Source organism: Gopherus evgoodei, chromosome 7 (genome assembly GCF_007399415.2).
Source record: "Gopherus evgoodei ecotype Sinaloan lineage chromosome 7, rGopEvg1_v1.p, whole genome shotgun sequence".
Lineage (NCBI taxonomy): Eukaryota > Metazoa > Chordata > Testudines > Testudinidae > Gopherus > Gopherus evgoodei.
In genome coordinates, this window is record NC_044328.1 from 116,836,934 (window position 1) to 116,853,848 (window position 16,915).

At 42.1% G+C, this 16,915-nt stretch overlaps 1 protein-coding gene across 7 annotated transcripts in view; it reads right to left on the reverse strand.

Moving 5' to 3' along the window:
• CNTN4 (contactin 4) overlaps positions 1-16,915 on the reverse strand; it is a 643,980-nt gene that overhangs the window by 116,773 nt on the left and 510,292 nt on the right. For all 7 annotated transcript variants that reach the window (XM_030569637.1, XM_030569641.1, XM_030569640.1 and 4 more), the window contains 2 exons: positions 12,872-12,974; positions 11,519-11,703 (listed from right to left, as the gene is read on the reverse strand). In XM_030569637.1, coding sequence (XP_030425497.1) covers positions 11,519-11,703; positions 12,872-12,974 — 288 coding nt within the window. The remainder of the gene's footprint in view (positions 1-11,518; positions 11,704-12,871; positions 12,975-16,915) is intronic.

Consider the following 16,915-nt stretch of genomic DNA (forward strand, 5'->3'; position numbering starts at 1 on the left):
GCCTCTTCCCCCTGAGGCCTCACCCCTGCCCCGCCTCTTCCTCCAAGGCCCTGTCCCTGCCCGGACTCATCTCCCAAGGCTCCACTCCTATCCAGGCCTCTTTCCCCCTCCTTCCCCTCACTCACTTTGTCCCCCCTACACCCTGTCCAGGTCAGAAGGGACTTGCCTGCTTTGCCAGAGTTGGGAGCTGCAGCTGCCTGACACAGGTAGAAGGAGGCCCTGGCACAGTAGGGGCTGGAGTAGGTGATGACCCAGCACCACTCTGCCTCCGCCATCCACGGTAACTGGACTCTGGGTGTTCTGGCAGTAGAGCTGACCAGACACTTTCAGGTCCCCTTTTGGACCAGACTTTCTGGTCAAAATCCAGGCACCTGGCCACTCTAACCCAAATAAGTGCAAATATAGTCTGGCACTTATATGTCTAAATAGCCTAAGCTGTGTTGCAATTAATGCCCAAATTGCAAGTGCCAAAAAGGAGATGCAGCTAAGGCTGGACCCGAAATCCTGCACTAAAAAGGTTAAAAGCAAGTTTGAAGATGAAATAGACAAAACTAGCAAAGATGTGTCTGGAGCAAAAGAGCAACTAATATATATATTGTTAGATTCACAATTGCTGTATATAGACTTCAGTGGAGCTAAGGCAATTTATAGCAGCAGAGGACCTGGCTCAGGCTGTGTAATTCATCATTAACAGCAGATACTCTATTGAAGGGCTAGAAGACTGCCTATTGTTGTATCTATCCTTTATGAAGACGCTGAAAGTGAACCTGGGAAGCAGACCAGAGAGCCAAACACTAGGGTTAACTAAAACAGTTGAACAAAATAATTAACAATACAGCATTTTTTTGTTCTGAAGCATTTAACAGAGAATGATGTTTGCCCCCTGTGAGGGACAATTATGCACACATGTTATATTGGGAGAGAGAAGAACGTAGTCTGACTAATTCATACATCCCTAATCTGTTAGAATTCTTAATGACCATGTGGAGGCAGGTGACAAGCTGTTTCCTTTTCTCTACTCTCAATAAAAAACAAATGATAATCCATTCATCTAACAAAGCTGTGCAACTTCGGCAGGTTTATTGGCTTGAATGCTGCATCCTCATCATCCTACCCTTCACCTGTTTGTGTCAGGAGAAAGTAACTCATTCTGGGAAGGGATTGTCTTTTCTCTCTTTGTACAGCAGCAGAGCAATCCTGACTGGGGCATTTGTTCAATACTATAATATCACAGAAGTAGAAGAAGAAGAACTTGAAGGAGTTAACAAAAGAACAGTTAAAAACAACTATTTAAATTGGTCTTTCCAATGTGCCTTACACTACATTTATCTATGTTGAATTTAATTTGACATTATGTTGCCTAGTTATACCAGCCTATTTCCTGTTTCATAAAACATTTTGTACAATTATGTATTTTCTTTTTTTGCCTTTTGTAATGGATCTGATGATCATGTGTTACAGACTCGGTAGACATTTATAAAGGGAAGCAGTATGCTTGAAGTTTTTGCTATTCACTCACTTATGCACCAGACTGCAGATACTGCAAGAGACTGTGGGAAGTTGGAAGGCCTTATGATCATCAGTCAAACTTATTTTTAACTAATAAACTATACTAAGTATCATACTGATTTCATTGTATTTTAGCTGAACAGTATTTTAGTTCACCTCAAGTCTTTTTGGACTTAAAAAAAATACCCTGTGATTTCAAGTCCCAGCCCTATAAAGACTTATTGAACCTGGTTCTCAGTACACCTCTCTGGCAGTGTAAAAGAGACCTAGAAACAGGAATAGTATCATTTACATTTAAGGCTGCTTAACGTTGCCAGAATGGTATAAAGTGGCCTTAGCATAAATGAGAATCAGGCCTTCAGATTACAATAGGATTTCTCATGTGTGTAAAGAAAAGCATTCACATAATTCTTTGCAGGATCAGGGCCTGAATTGGAAGGTTATTTACGCTGAATGGACCGTCCCAATTAAGAATTTATTACAAAATAAATAAATAAATAAATGCAATTCATTACAGAAGAGTGCTGTTTCTTTTCTACTCTATTTTTAGAAATCATGATGCCTACCTTAATGTTTTACCCCATCATTGTTTATCAGTGAAGTGCTCTGCAGGGAACACTATCTCAAGGGAGATATAAACTCAACAACTCCTTGAATGTCCCTTCAGCCTGACCCGGTTTTCTTGTTTAAAAGATTTGTTTGGTGTGCTCATGTACTATAGAAATAGATATTATATAGAAATAAAGGAGTTTGTAGAAAGTATTCTCTATTGGAATTTCTGTTACTATTTGGTTAGTAGTGCCCTATTTTGTTTAGACATTTGAATACTTTATATGCTTTCTTTTTTTAAGGTTTCCAAAACTCAGCCTCCATCGCTGTAGCCAGTTTGACAGCAGAGTCAAGAAACTCAGACAGGAAGGATGGTTTTGGGATTAAGGAACTATACTGGCACTCAGGAGAGTTGGGGTCACTTCCCAGTTTTGCCACCAACTTTCTGAACGACATTGGGCAAATCAATTAATCTCTCTGCTCCTCAGGTCCCCATCTGTATAATTAGGATAGTAAGGCTATGTCTACACTAGCACTTTTGTCCGTATAACTTTTGTCCCTCGGGGTGTGAAAAAAACCCACTCCTCTAAGCAATGTAAGTTATAGCGACAGAAGAGCTGGAGTGAACAGCGTTATGTTGGTGGGAGACGCTCTCCCACTAGCATAGCTACTGTCGCTCATTAGGGACAGTTTAATTATGTCAATGGGAGAGCTCTCTCCCATCGGCATAGAGTGGCTAAAATGGGACATCTTACAGCAGCACAACGGCATCAGTACAGCTATGCCACTGTGAGGTCTCTACCATAGACATAGCTTAAGACTCCCTTTGTCTGTCATGCACATTCACACCCCCAAACTTGCAAGCATTTACTTAAATTAACTTCACTTTATTCACATTGATGCTAATAGGTCTACATATGTGCTTAAGTAAAGGATATGCCTAAGGGTTTGCAGGATCATGACTTTCATTTGTAAGTTCCTTGAGAAAGGGGCAGTCTATAAAGAACAGTTTCTTACCCTACAATAAGTGTGGTTATTCATGATGTCATTAGCATGGATTCCATTATAGGAATTTGGAGTCTTTTTATCATCAGGGTGACCTCTATGCCCAAGCCTCCCAGCGCTCCCATATGAGGGCATAAAGGGTGATGCAGGGCCCTCAGATCCCTCACAATCCAAAGCCCATGTCACTGAGAACACTGAAAAGTGGGATGGAGGGTGATCCTGGGATCTGCACTGACAACAATCTCTGTAACCCAAGCACCCGCCAGTGGCCAAAGGTCACTCTACAGCACCCTGCCTCAGCTTCCTACTCTCTTCGAGAGCCTTTAAAAACTCAATTTAAAGGTAGTTCAAACAATCCCCTCCTAGGATCTTATTTATTGAGTTCTCAGGTGCATACTGGCCCTCTGGGCCTCAAACCCAGTTCAGTATCAAAATAACACTTTCAAACATAAGACCACAAACTCACATACAGTCTTCATCCCACTTTCAGCTGGGACAAACCCAGTTCCCTGAGGGACTGCTTTTCTGCTTCTCCTGCAGCATCTCCTGCCTAGAAATTGTCCTCCTTCACAGGTCTTCCCAGCTGGGCCTTTGCAGTCCCTCCCCAGCTTGAACAGGGTCTCTCTCAGGCCTCTTTGCTTCAAGAGCTTTCTGCACTGTCTCCTGCTTCTTGAGCTTTCCCCTGCTGACTCAGGGACTTGCTGTTCCCTGCAGTGTGTACAAATATAGCCAGAGTTTCCTAGGGTTCCCACCTTCACTGCAACCTCCTGCTCCTTTTTGTACTGGAATTACCTGATTCCTCTCAAGTGGAGATCATTCTGTAATGGAGGTTGGCTTATCCCCAGCCTCTCCAGCCCATGAGGTAAGCCACCCTGTTATAATCTCAAAGAACCACTGTAGGGTAACTGTTCTTTCTTCTGTGAGTACGTGTCAATGTGGTTCCCACTGTAGCTGACTGGCAAGCACTATCCACTCTAGCCATTGACTTTAGGCTCTGAAATGCCTAATTCACTTTTGAAAATGGGATTTAGGCTCTTAAGTCACTTTGGGGTAAAATTTTCAAAAAACACGTGGTCTCATTAAAAGTCAATAAGGTTTAGGTGCTCCAGTGCTTACATCACTTTTTAAAAATCGGAAATGACACTTTTGAAAATTTATTTCACTTGCAAAAGGCCTTTTAAAGACATCATGTAACTTGTTTTACATGGGACTTGTAAAAGGGTGCATGGCAAAGCTAAGTGCATTTGCTCAGCTGGCATGCAGCACTGTAGTGGGGCCAGTTCACACTCGAACAGCTTACTGGGATGTCTGCCATGTGGAGGATGACATTTTGTTCTCAAAATGGTGTCCTCCACAAAACGCGACCTCAAACTACATGGAGGATGCAGAGCAAAATGGTGTCCACCGCACAACATGCATCTGAGGTCATACTGGTGGGGACATCCTCGCAGTTGTCCATTCAGGACTACATCACAGTGTGGAAGTAAAATTCAGAGATGAAAACGTGTTTTGCACCTTGAATAGTCATAGCTTCATAGATTGCAAGGCCAGAAGTGACCACTGTGATACCTAATCTGACCTCTGGCATAACATAGGCCATAGAACTTCCCCCAAATACTTCCCTTTGAACTAGAGTATCTGATTTTCAAAAACATTCAATCTTCATATTAAGATTGCCAGTGATAAAGCATCCACCATGACTCTGAGTAAATTGTTCCAATGGTTAATTACCCTCACTGTTAAAATATTACACCTTATTACTAGTCGGAAATTGTCTAACCTCAACTTCCAGACATCGGATTGTGCAATACCTTTGTCCGATAGACTGAAGAGCCCATTATCAAATATTTGTAGGTAATTATAAATATTTGATACTCACTCCCAACCTTACCTTTGTTAAGCTAAATAGATTCAGCTCCTTGAATCAAAGACTCAAAGAGTAGTTTACTGTAGGTTTCCTCAAAGTTTTGTCCAGGGTGCTGTACTCCTCAGTATATACATTAATGACTTGGGTAATGGAGTGAAGAGTATGCTTACAAAATTTGTGGGTGGCACCAAGTGGGCAGGATTGCATGGAAGATAGGATTAGAATTCAAAATGACCTTGATAACGTGGAGAACTGGTCAGAAATACAAAATGGGGAATAATTCGCTAAATGATAGTACTGTAGAAAAAGATCTGGGGGTTACAGTGGATCACAACTTGAATGTGAGCCAACAATGTGATGCTGTGCCAAAAATGAGAAACCTCAAGCTTCAGTGTATTAATAGGAGAGTCATATCAAAAACATGGGAAGTTATTGTTCTTCTCTACTCAGCAACAGTGAAGCCTCAACTGGAGCTGTGTCTAGTTTTTTAATCAGAATGTCATGTGAGGTGGAAGTCTAAGTATATTAAACCAGCACTATTATCTGTATCCACCAAAGGTAATAGCATTGGTGTAACATACTTAGACTTCTGTCATTCATAGAGCTTGCTAATAACTGATTTTTAAGTTTGCTGGCAATTCTAAAATTAAAAAAAAAATTGCTCAATGCAAAACTGAAATCTTTAGCAAATAGAAAAATATTGTTTTGTTTTTTTAAGCAGTTTTTAACTTTTTAAAAAATACCACCAAAGGACATTCTAAAACAAAAAGTTATTTTGAATAAAAAATTCAAAACATTTCTTTTAAGAAATGTAAAAACAAAACACTGACTTTTTCATATTTTTTTTTTGTTTTTTTGACCCAATTTGTCAAAATTGGCACAAACTTGGGGCACATTTCAGTGTCATCGAATAGTGTTTTTTGTTGAAAATAGTTTCAGCTAAAAAATTATGCCCAGTTCTAGTCATTTACACTTCTACAACAGGAATGTAAAATGAGTATAAAATGCTATGATGTGGTAGCATTTTGCTCCCACTAAGTGCAAGACAGCAGAGAATTAGGTTAACTGATTTCAGTACAATTATAGCAGGAATGTAATTGGCCCATTTTTCCTAGGAATGTTTTTAATCACGGTAGCTGAAAAGGCAACACCATTGGTTTTTTGTGTTCTCCCATCAGTCTGTGTCCACTCGCTGCCTCCTGTTTTATATTTAGTCTGTAAGCTCTTTGGGACAGAGACTGTCTTTTTGTTCTGTGTTAGCACAATGTGGTCCTGGCTCAGGACCTTGGCTCCCAGGAGCCATGGCAAATAATAAAAAAAAATAAATAAAAAAATTATCTTGATGCCAGTTTGGTGAAAGGAAAAGCAGCTCTCTCTCAGAATTAGCTCAGAAGAGTCATCTTGGAAAACCCTAAAAGTGTTGGGTTTTTACCTCTGCGTAAGATATAAATCTTTGCTTCATGTAAAGTTATCAAGTTTAAAATTTTCGAGCAGTCAGATTAAAAATAGAAGTCAGGTTAAAGTGGATACTTCAGAAATGTGTTGGATCAAAACATATTGCTCTGACTTCTGAGGAACCTTACTTCCAAGTTCAATCAGTTCAATGAGAAAGCAGAAGCTCAGGAGCCAGTCCAAATCATGTGGCAATAATGCATTCCTACCATCTGGGAGCCCTGGATCTGGTAACAGGCTCAAGTTTGAAGGCTCACTGCACTGCAGAGGGAATTTGCATACCTTCTTCAGCAGCAGAGGTTCAAACTAGATCTTGTTACGAAAGCTCATTTTTTTCCAGCTCAATAGGGAGCAGATTGCAAAGCCAGGTATACCATACAACATACCTGTGACTACTATGGTGTTGTATGGATAAGCAATACATAAGGGCTAAAAAAAGAGAGAGGTACATTTCCAAACTTAATTCACTAGTATTAAAGAGTTAATCTCAGACATAAAACATCTGTTAGGCATTGTGTGTGTTATGATAGCGTCTTATGGTAAAATAACAAGGAAAACAATGTTCAAGTCAGGGTTTGCCATGTACTTTTGGTTGAGAAATACAAGTATTTATAATTATATTAATTTGATACATTTTCTAATAATGAAATAGGACAGCTGGATAACAGGAATCATGCCTTTGGAAAAGAACAACACAACATATTTTAGTGTCTCAGGGTACATCTACACTACGGGATTATTCCAATTTTACATAAACCGTTTTTGTGAAACATATTGTATAAAGTCGAGTGCACGCGGCCACACTAAGCACATTAATTCGGCGGTGTGCGTCCATGGTCCGAGGCTAGCGTCAATTTCCGGAGCGTTGCACTGTGGGTAGCTATTCTGTAGCAGTCTCCCTCGCCCCTTGGAATTCTGGGTTGAATCCCAGTGCCTGATGGGGCAAAAATCATTGTCACGGGTGGTTCTGGGTAAATGTCGTCACTCATTCCTTCCTCCGGGAAAACAACGGCAGACAATCATTTCACGCTCTTTTTCCCTGGATTGCCCTAGCAGACGCCATAGCACAGCAACCCTGGAGCCCATTCAGCTTTTATATTTTACTGTCACCGTATGTGTACTGGATGCTGCTAACAGAGGCGTTACTGCAGCGCTACACAGCAGCATTCATTTGCTTTTGCATGATTATCAGTCGTTCTGTACCGTCTGCTACCATTGTAAATTGGCAGTAAGATGACGGTTATCTGTCGTTCTGTACTGTCTGCTGCTATCATGGGTGCCCCTGGCTGAGGTCGGCCGGGGACGCAAAGGCAAAACTGGGAATGACTCCCCGAGTCAATCCCTCCTTCATGGCTTCTAAAAATAGAGTCAGTCCTGCCTAAAATATGGGGCAAGTGTACTAGAGAACCAGTGTATCCAAGAGCACAGCTGCTCTGTGTCAGATCCAGCAGAAATGATGAGCTACATGCCATTCACGGGGGGTGCCCCTGCAACAACCCCACCCGTTGCTTCCCTCCTTCCCCAACCTTCCTGGGCTATCATGGCAGTGTCCCCCCAGTTTGTGTCCCGAAGTTATAAAGAATGCAGGAATAAGAAACAGCGACTTGTTAGTGAGATAAAATGAGGGGGAGGCAGCCTCCCAGTGCGATGATAGTCCAGGCAGGACAGTAAGCGGTGCAGGGGAGAGGAGCCCAGCATCCCGCTGCTATGATAGTCCAGGCAGTACAGAATCTTTTCTTTACACAAGAAAGGGAGGGGGCTGATGGAGCTCAGCCCCCAGTTGCTATGATGAGGACGGTTACCAGCTGTTCTGTACCATCTACTGGGAATGACCAGGAATCATTCCTATTTTTACCCAGGCGCCCCCGGCCAGCCTCACCTGAGGCCAGCCAGGAGCACTCACAGGATGATGGTGATGACGGATAGCAGTCATATTGTACCGTCTGCCACCAGGGAGGGAAGAGGAGTGGATACTGCTCTTCACTGCTGCAGCATCGCGTCTACCACCAACATTCAGTAGACATAGGGTGACATTGAAAAAAGTCAAGAAACGATTTATTTCCCTTTTCTTTCACGTGGTGGGGGGAGGCAGTAAATTGACGAGCTATTCCCTGAACCACGCTGGACAATGTGTTTGAACCTACAGGAACTGGCAGCTCAGCCAAGAATGCAAATAGTTTTCGGAGACTGCTGTGGACTGTGGGATAGCTGGAGTCCTCAGTACCCCCTCCCTCCCTCCATGAGCGTCCCTTTGATTCTTTGGCTTTCCGTTACGCTTGTCATGCAGCACTGTGTAGCCTGGAGATTTTTTTCAAACACTTTGGCATTTCGTCTTCTGTAACGGAGCTCTGATAGAACAGATTTGTCTCCCCATACAGCGATCAGATCCAGTATCTCCTGTACGGTCCATGCTGGAGCTCTTTTTGGATTTGGGACTGCATCGTCACCCGTGCTGATCAGAGCTCCACGCTGGGCAAACAGGAAATTTAATTCAAAAGTTCGCGGGGCTTTTCCTATTTACCTGGCCACTGCATCCAAGTTCAGATTGCTGTCCAGAGCAGTCACAGTGGTGCACTGTGGGATACCGCCCGGAGGCCAATACCGTAGATTTGAGCCCACAGTAACCCTAATCTAATATGGTAATACCGATTTTAGCGCTACTCCTCTCATTGGGGGGAGTACAGAAACCGATTTAAAGAGCCCTTTATATTGGTATAAAAGGCCTCGTAGTGTGGATGGGTGTGGCGTTAAATCAGTTTAATGCTGCTAAAATCAGTTTAAAAGCATAGTGTAGACCAGGCCTCAGAACAGAGAACGCTATGGAAGAATACAGCTTTCATGTTTAAATATTCTTTCCTGCTGCAGTGAGAATTCCAGACAACTTTAGTGTCACTGATATGCTAGCAAAGGGAAAAGTCACACAAAAGAATAAGTATTGATACAAGAGTGAAATACAACAAAAGTCAGCCTTTCCTGACAACTTTCCAAAGCACCAAAAGTGGTTGACAAAGGAGGAATGCCTGGGTTATCTACAGCAAGCAGGCAAATTCGAATTTCATTTTCTTTTTTCCCCACTATTCACAGAAGTAGATAACTCCGTTTAAAAGAGTAACACTGTTAGAGTCAGATTTTAATCTCTGAGGGCATGCATTGCGATAGAACATTTCCCTGAACAATGCTGCAAGTAAGTGACAAGTCTGATTTTCCATATCAAATACTCTAGGGTGTTCCTCTTTTTAAGATGTGAACCTTTGACCCACTAGAAACAACTTGAAAAGCTGTAACAACCTTAGTTATATTTCCATAAAATATAACATTTCCCAGCTTCAAAAAGAAAAAGGATTAAAGGAATATGCTTTAATTCAGTATTAGCTGTTCATATGAAGTATTTATACAAAGTTGCTTTCAGGATGCAATTTTTAGCCTTTGTATGAAACTCAGGGTCAAGTTTCAGAGCCTAAGTTTTGAAAACAGTCTACATTTTCAACATTAAATAGCTGCCAAAAAAAAAAAGTCTCCTTGAAAACTGGACAGATTATGCCAGCTTCAAAATGACACTAGTGAAGATAAAAAAAAGATAATATTTTAATTTAGTATCTTTCAAATAAAAAGTGGAACTAGCACTGGTCACTGGTAACAGATGGACAGTTCTGGAAACTGAATTCCTCTATTTACCCAGAGAAAAGATAGGAGCACAGACAGCAGTAGAACAAACTTCTCAGCATTGCACTGAAATGTGCTTCAACCCTGACTTGGAGGAACAGATTTTAGGGATAAGAGGGTAGCTCAGTTTCCATCATCCCATAAAAGCCTTAGCTTCTCTGCTAAGACTGCTGATAAGTATGACAATTGACAGCAATTGTGGCTGTGGCTTTTGTGATGTGGACAGTTTTCTACTGGGAATTGGACTGAGGTCACCAAATTCGTTATGCTTGCTTCTTATAATCTAACAAAGGTTGTGCCAGCAGTGAAATGCAGACATGATGTACTGTCTTGGTGGGGAACATAGATTTGGTCTCGAGTTCAATCCAGTCTCCCACGCGGATAGAACTCTGCACTCTAAAGCATAACTGTGCTCAATACCAGTGCAGGAGAGACAACGTTGGGTCATGCTTGAACAACTGTTCCCTCAGTGGAGGACACCAAGGTGCTCCAGAAGAAGCTTGAGTGGTAACTATGCCACAGGGACTTTTGAAGCCTGTTGGGAGTGTAAAGCAAGGACAACTCTGTGTGTGTGTGCGCGTGCGCGCACGCTTGGGTGCACACAGTTGTATATTCTGCAGGTTCCATAAAAATAACCAAAATGAAAATAAATCCCAAACCATGAACAGTTAGCCAGTGCTTTCTTACCTTTAAAAAATGCAACATGATTCCCCCTTGGATTCATAGTGAGTAAATCTAATGTAATTTAGACCAGCTCAAACTTTGCAACTGCAAGCTCAGTTCGTTTCCTAAAGGCTGACACAATTTGGGCTGAATTTCCCACAGATGATCATGTATCTGCAGACACTTCTATTCGGATTAGAGGCACCAATCCAAGCTTAATAGGAGGCCCAGGCATTTGAACTTTCACATTTAAATCATGCTCGGATTAATACCTGTGATTTGACTCTAACAAGAGCAGATACAGACAGTCTTTGGAGTGGGAAGGATTGGTCAGGCACTGACTGGGTTAATCACCAACAGTTTTCAGGCTGTGTAGTTTTACCACCAAAACTCCTTCTAAAAAGAGCCCTTAAACAGCTAAGAGCAATTACCAATGATTAATGAAGGGCAGCACACAACTCTCATAATAAATCACAAATCATAACAACCAAAATGCGTCATAGGAGTGTTAGGTTTGCAGCTATTTGTAGGGAAAGGTAAATAAATTGCTTTACAATTGCTTTCTGTGTGTTACCATGCCAGTCTCCTTTCCACAATGCATGTTTTCATTTCCCCTCACTTCTTAGTCATAATCAATATGCCCTACTCAGAGAGATTTTATTTTATTTCAAATTGCACTCTTTGAGCACTACTGCTGGCAAAATAAAATAATTTAAGAAACATAAAAAGACAATGACATCCTGACAAAACATTTACTACACATTGCTTGTGCTGCAATAAAAAAAACAGGAAAGTGGTCACTCTGTTTACCATAAAATGTAAGCTGCCCTCGTGCCATGTTCTTTCCTCTCACGTTTTCAGCCACACACTCATATAGACCAGCATCTTCCTGCTGAAAGTTTGGGATTTCGAGAACTCCACTCGATTTTTGTCTCCTGGCTTTCCTGGGTATTTGTTTACCATCTGCTCTTCTCCAGCTAATAGTAGGAACTGGGCTGATAATAAGAATAAAGCAAAAGAGCCTCATAGTAAAAGCTACATCCTGTTACTGGGTTATTAATTCATATTTTAAAAAGTAGAACCAGTAGAAGTTCTGTTTCTCTCAAAGCAATAGTTCTGTTCATATACTAAGTATATTGTGCAATGAATCCCAACTGCAAGCAACAGACTCAGTCTCTAGATAAGCCACTCCCCACCTTCCCTTCTGACTTTGGAAATCAGGACTAGAACTTTGATGCATTAACTCTAAAAACAAAGGTGTGTATCACTTGAGGTGAAGAGGCTGTTCGATTGCTGGTTACAATAATAGGTTCTTTATTCTCTCTGTGGGCCAATCACTAGAGGGTGATGACACACACACATCCACCCATCTCGATATATTATGCATGTTGCTAAGTGAGAGCTGGTTACCCTCTTGAAAACATTTCAACAAGCACTTCACAAGCTTAATTTTAATTCTTTGATTTGATCACCAAAAGCTCAGTTGTGTGTTCCTGATACTTCTCTTGGAAAGTGAACACTGCTGTCATTTTGATTTTGTGCCTCCCTGGGACCAAGCTTAACTCCCACTGAAATTCAGAGGGAGCAGGTTTGGTCCCCATATTGGTATAATATTGGCCTGATTAAGATAATCATTTATCTGATCAGCTCCATCAGTTAAATATATGATGACTTCTCTCTCCACAGGGTGAATACTCTGCCCAGGAACTGGAGTAGTTTGGTCACTGATTGCATAATTTATTTTTTTATTGGTTTACCAGCTAGCCCATCATGCACACTGTTTGCACTGGCCTGCTGAGCAGGAGTCCATGAATAAGGGTCAACAACTCCTCTTTCCCATCTGCCCCATATATGAATTGCATATGTACTGAAAATGTATGTTAATTGCAACATGTGACACTTTTCAGAGCCTCTCAGGTGCCAAAGGAACCTTAGTAACAGAATATACCTAGATGCAACTTACCAAATAAATTGTCTGTTTTCTTCTCTTTAGCAATCCACATTTTTATAGCTGGTTAATGTAAGACAAATCTCTTGCATGTAAAGGAAATCAGCAAATAGCTATACTACAAATAAAGCAAGTGATTTAAAAAAAGCATACTCTAATATACAGTACTATTATATCCGTGTAAGCTAAAGTAATAATAATGAACCAAAACTTACTTTCCCAAGGCAAAGCATTCCAGTTTCACAGTTGTTCCTTTTGCAGATGGAACAGTTTCTGGGACCTGCACTTCTATTTTTGGCTCATATTCACCCATCACCCCTGTGAACACATCATAGATGCTAAAGTGTGGCTGAATTTTTGTAATACATTCTCAAGTGTTCCTGCATTATCACAGAGCTGTTCTATACATCATTACTTGCCCAATTAATCTGCTCATTTAAAACAGGGCCTGTCTCTAACAGCCGAGTACTGTGGGCTCTCTTCCCATTTACTGCCAGAGGAAAATCTGCATCACAGCTCCCCTCCATCTGTTTAAGATTAAATTTCTTCATGGTTCCATTACTTTTTTGCTTTTGAATATTTAGTTCTTTTGCAGGTATCTTGTAAAACAAGGAAAGAGATGATAAAGTAGGATCACCACCTTTTGAATAATGTAATGTGGAACAAACAGCCACTAGAAAAAGTTTTAAAAGCACTGGGGGCTAATTAGGGCTCCTATTAAGGATTTAGATGCTCAGAGATCATATACTGTACTCGTAATTTCTTGATCTTTAACTGCCTTATTAAATAATATATCATGGCAGGATTTTTAGGAAATTGTGTTTAAAAATTTGTGCACATAAAAAAGCCATTAAATTTATGATAAATAGCCACATTTCTACTGACTGCAGAGTCTTAAAACTGGTACATATAATTTCACTGATAGTGATTATAAACTAATTGATGGTTGTAGTTTAAATCTTAACTATTTCTCTCTGAGGGCCCACCATGCAGGACTGGTATTCAAGAATGGGGGCAGTTCTGCAGTTTTGGGGATAGGGAATAGCACACCTGATGAAGAAAAATGACTGCTACCAATACATACTGATTCAGAATTTGGGCAGCATAGATTCCCACAGAGTTAATTGTGATGAGTAAACCAAATGTATTGAAGTAGTTCTGGTGGTCCTTTATTCTTATCTGCTGTATTGCCATGTGTGTCACTGCTTTATAAAAAGTACTGCATGGTACAGGTTTAATGAGAGCAAGAAGAAGCCAGAGAGGCTATTTGCTTTGCATTTTCACAGTGAGGTTGTTTTATATCAAAAATGCCCAGGATAAGTGTGTGTGTGGGCTAAGATATACATCAAATCCACTTTTACTTCTTGACCTATATATTACTTGTTCTGATACAAGAATAGGTTACATTACCTTCCTTCAATCCTTTTGCCTCAAATGAGCATTGTCTGTACATTATATAAAAAGCAGCTGCCACATAAAATCAGTCATCTGAACAAAGCATGTTTGTTAACAATATGAATATACAACGCTTACTAGCAAAACAACAAGACATATAAAAGTACCAGGGAGCTCACAAATGAATGTCACTATCCTAGGCATTTCAGTCTGAATTATTAGGCCCAATACTTTTCAGCCTTTGGAGATTATAATATGGATGGGTCTGTTAGCACTGTCCATTATTAAGGCTGCCTGACAGTTTCCAATATAAGACCCTGTTTTCAGTTGCTTAAAACTTGCCCAAACTTCAACTGTTTGGACTAAAATTTTCTATTCTTGGTGTCTGCCTCAGGATGATTTTTTTGTGTTTGTTGACAATATCAGCCAAAATGGATTGTCTGTTTCCAAAAACAAGGCCTGAGAAAAATACATGGGTTTTTTATGTTAATAAATTCTGATTACCTTCTGTTTGAACAGCTCTAGTGTCACCATGCTTTGGAGCAAAAACTTGAAATTTGCAGGGGCATGGCCTTTGTATCAGGGATGTGCTGTTTGCTATCCCCATGAAAATCTGCCCAGATTTGGCCAACTTGAAAACCTTTGAAAAATCAGAATTCACACATGCTCCATTAAAGACTTAGATTTTAGTAGCTAAAACCTCTGAAGATTCTGTCTGCATTGAGCATGCTGAAGCCTTTCACAGAATCTAGTGCTTCCCAGAGCATGCATGAACTATACCTACACAGTGTCCGAGCACCTACACCATCCAGCCTACAGCTACAGGGCCGAAGTCTGACTTTTCCTGTAATTGTAACTCTCAGCTGCTCTGGCCTCGGGCAGGGTTGAGGACTGGAACTGAGAGCAGGGAGGTGGTCTGTCCTACACTCTCTGTGACCCTGTGCTAACGTAACCCATGTGCCTAATAGGAGATATCCCTTTAAGAGATCTATCGGGGTGGTGGTGGTGGAGGAAAGGACTGAGTTGTGTCTGGGTCATTGTTGCTAGGCAAATGCGAGGGCCGGCTCCAGGAACCAGCCGACCAAGCACACGCTTGGGGTGGCACCTTGGGGAGGGCGGGGCTCAGTTTTGTTTTTTTTTGGTTCAGCTGGGTGCCGCTGGAGGGTTTTTTGTTTGTTTGTTATTGTTTCGGTGGCGCGGCGTTCGGGGGGGAACTTGGGTGGCATGGTGCTTGCGGGGGCAGGGGGCTTGGGCGGCATGGCACAGCACAGCACTCAGAGGGGTGGGGGGCTTGGGCTGTGCAGCACTTGGAGGGGCAGAGGCTTGGGCGGTGCAGCATAGCGCAGCGCTCAGAGGAGTGGGGGGCTTGGGCGGTGTGGCACAGCACAGCACTCGGAGGGGTGGGGGGCTTGGGCGGCATGGCACTCAGGGGGGCAGAGGCTTGGGCGGCGCGGCACAGCACAGCACTCGGAGGGGTGGAGGGCTTGGGCAGCATGGCACTCGAGGGGCGGAGGCTTGTGTGGCGCGACACAGCGCAGCGCTTGGAGGGGTGGGAGGCTTGGGCGGCATGGCATTTGGGGGGGGTGAGGGCTTGGGCAGCGTGGTGCTCGGGGGTGGGGGGCTTGGACAGTGTGGTGTGGAGTTCAGGGGGGGTGTACGGCGGGGCGGCACTTTTTTTTTGCTTGGGCAAAAAAGTTAGAGCCGGCCCTGGCAAATGCACAATTAGCACTCCACATCCAGAAGTGGAGTTGGGTATAGGGTTGGGTAGTTTTGTGCATGCTCAAAAGGTTCCCTGTTGCTGGACTCAGACTCCAGGAGGGCAGGTCATAAAGACAGCTGCTTTGCAAAAGGCCACATGTGCACTGTGTGGGTGGTGAGAAGCTGAGTCACAGGAGCAGAAAGTAGGCTGAAGCATTTTGCAGAATGTTGGTTAACCCTCCAACAGGGAGCCCTGGCAGTATTCATTATAGAAAAAGGAAACTGAGAGGGAAAACTAATTTATTTTGTTTTAATTGTATACTTTGAATGTTTAATTTTAGCCAAACTCTTTTTTAGTTACCATATATACTCGTTCATTAGCCCGTTCATTTATAAGCCAACCCCCCAAAATGCGTAGGTAAAAATAGCAAAAATTGTATGTCCCTTTCATAAGCCGACCCTATATTTCAGGAGTTGGAAAACTTTGGCTCCTGGCTCATCAGCATAAGCTACTGGCGGGCTGGGACATTTTGTTTACTTGGAGCGTCTGCAGGCATGGAGCCCCTAGGCACCCTGTGGCCATGGATCGCCATTCCCAGCCAATGGGAGCTGCGGGAAGTGGTGCGCCAGTTCCCGCAGTTCCCATTGACTGGGAACGGTGAACCGCGGCCCCTAGGAGCTGAGGGGCTCCATACCTACAGATGCTGGAGCTAAACAAAATGACAATGTATTAGATATTCAATTAAATGGTTCCATAGAGTTTAAAATCATCAAATTTTTGGGAGGACCCGTTTATAAGCTCTTTGAGGTGCCACTTTTTTACCAAAAATATTCAGCTTATGAACAAGTACACACGGTAAATGGTTTCAGCTAGTATGATTCACCAACTTTTCTTTTATACAAATGTGATACTGGGGAAAGAATCATTTATTCTGCTATTCTCAGTTTTGCATTTTTCTTGTAACAGGTTTTTTAAAAATCTGTGTACTTAATTGAGTGGTTGGTTAATTGGTTAGCTGACTAACTAACTGAGTGATTTCAGCAGAGGAGGAGGAAGAGCCTGAATGGATTCCAATTGAAGACTTCTACGAGCAAGTAGAGGAAAGATGTTGCTTTTGACTCAGCAGACTGTATAGATTTGGTGACCTAAGATTCTGAGACACAGG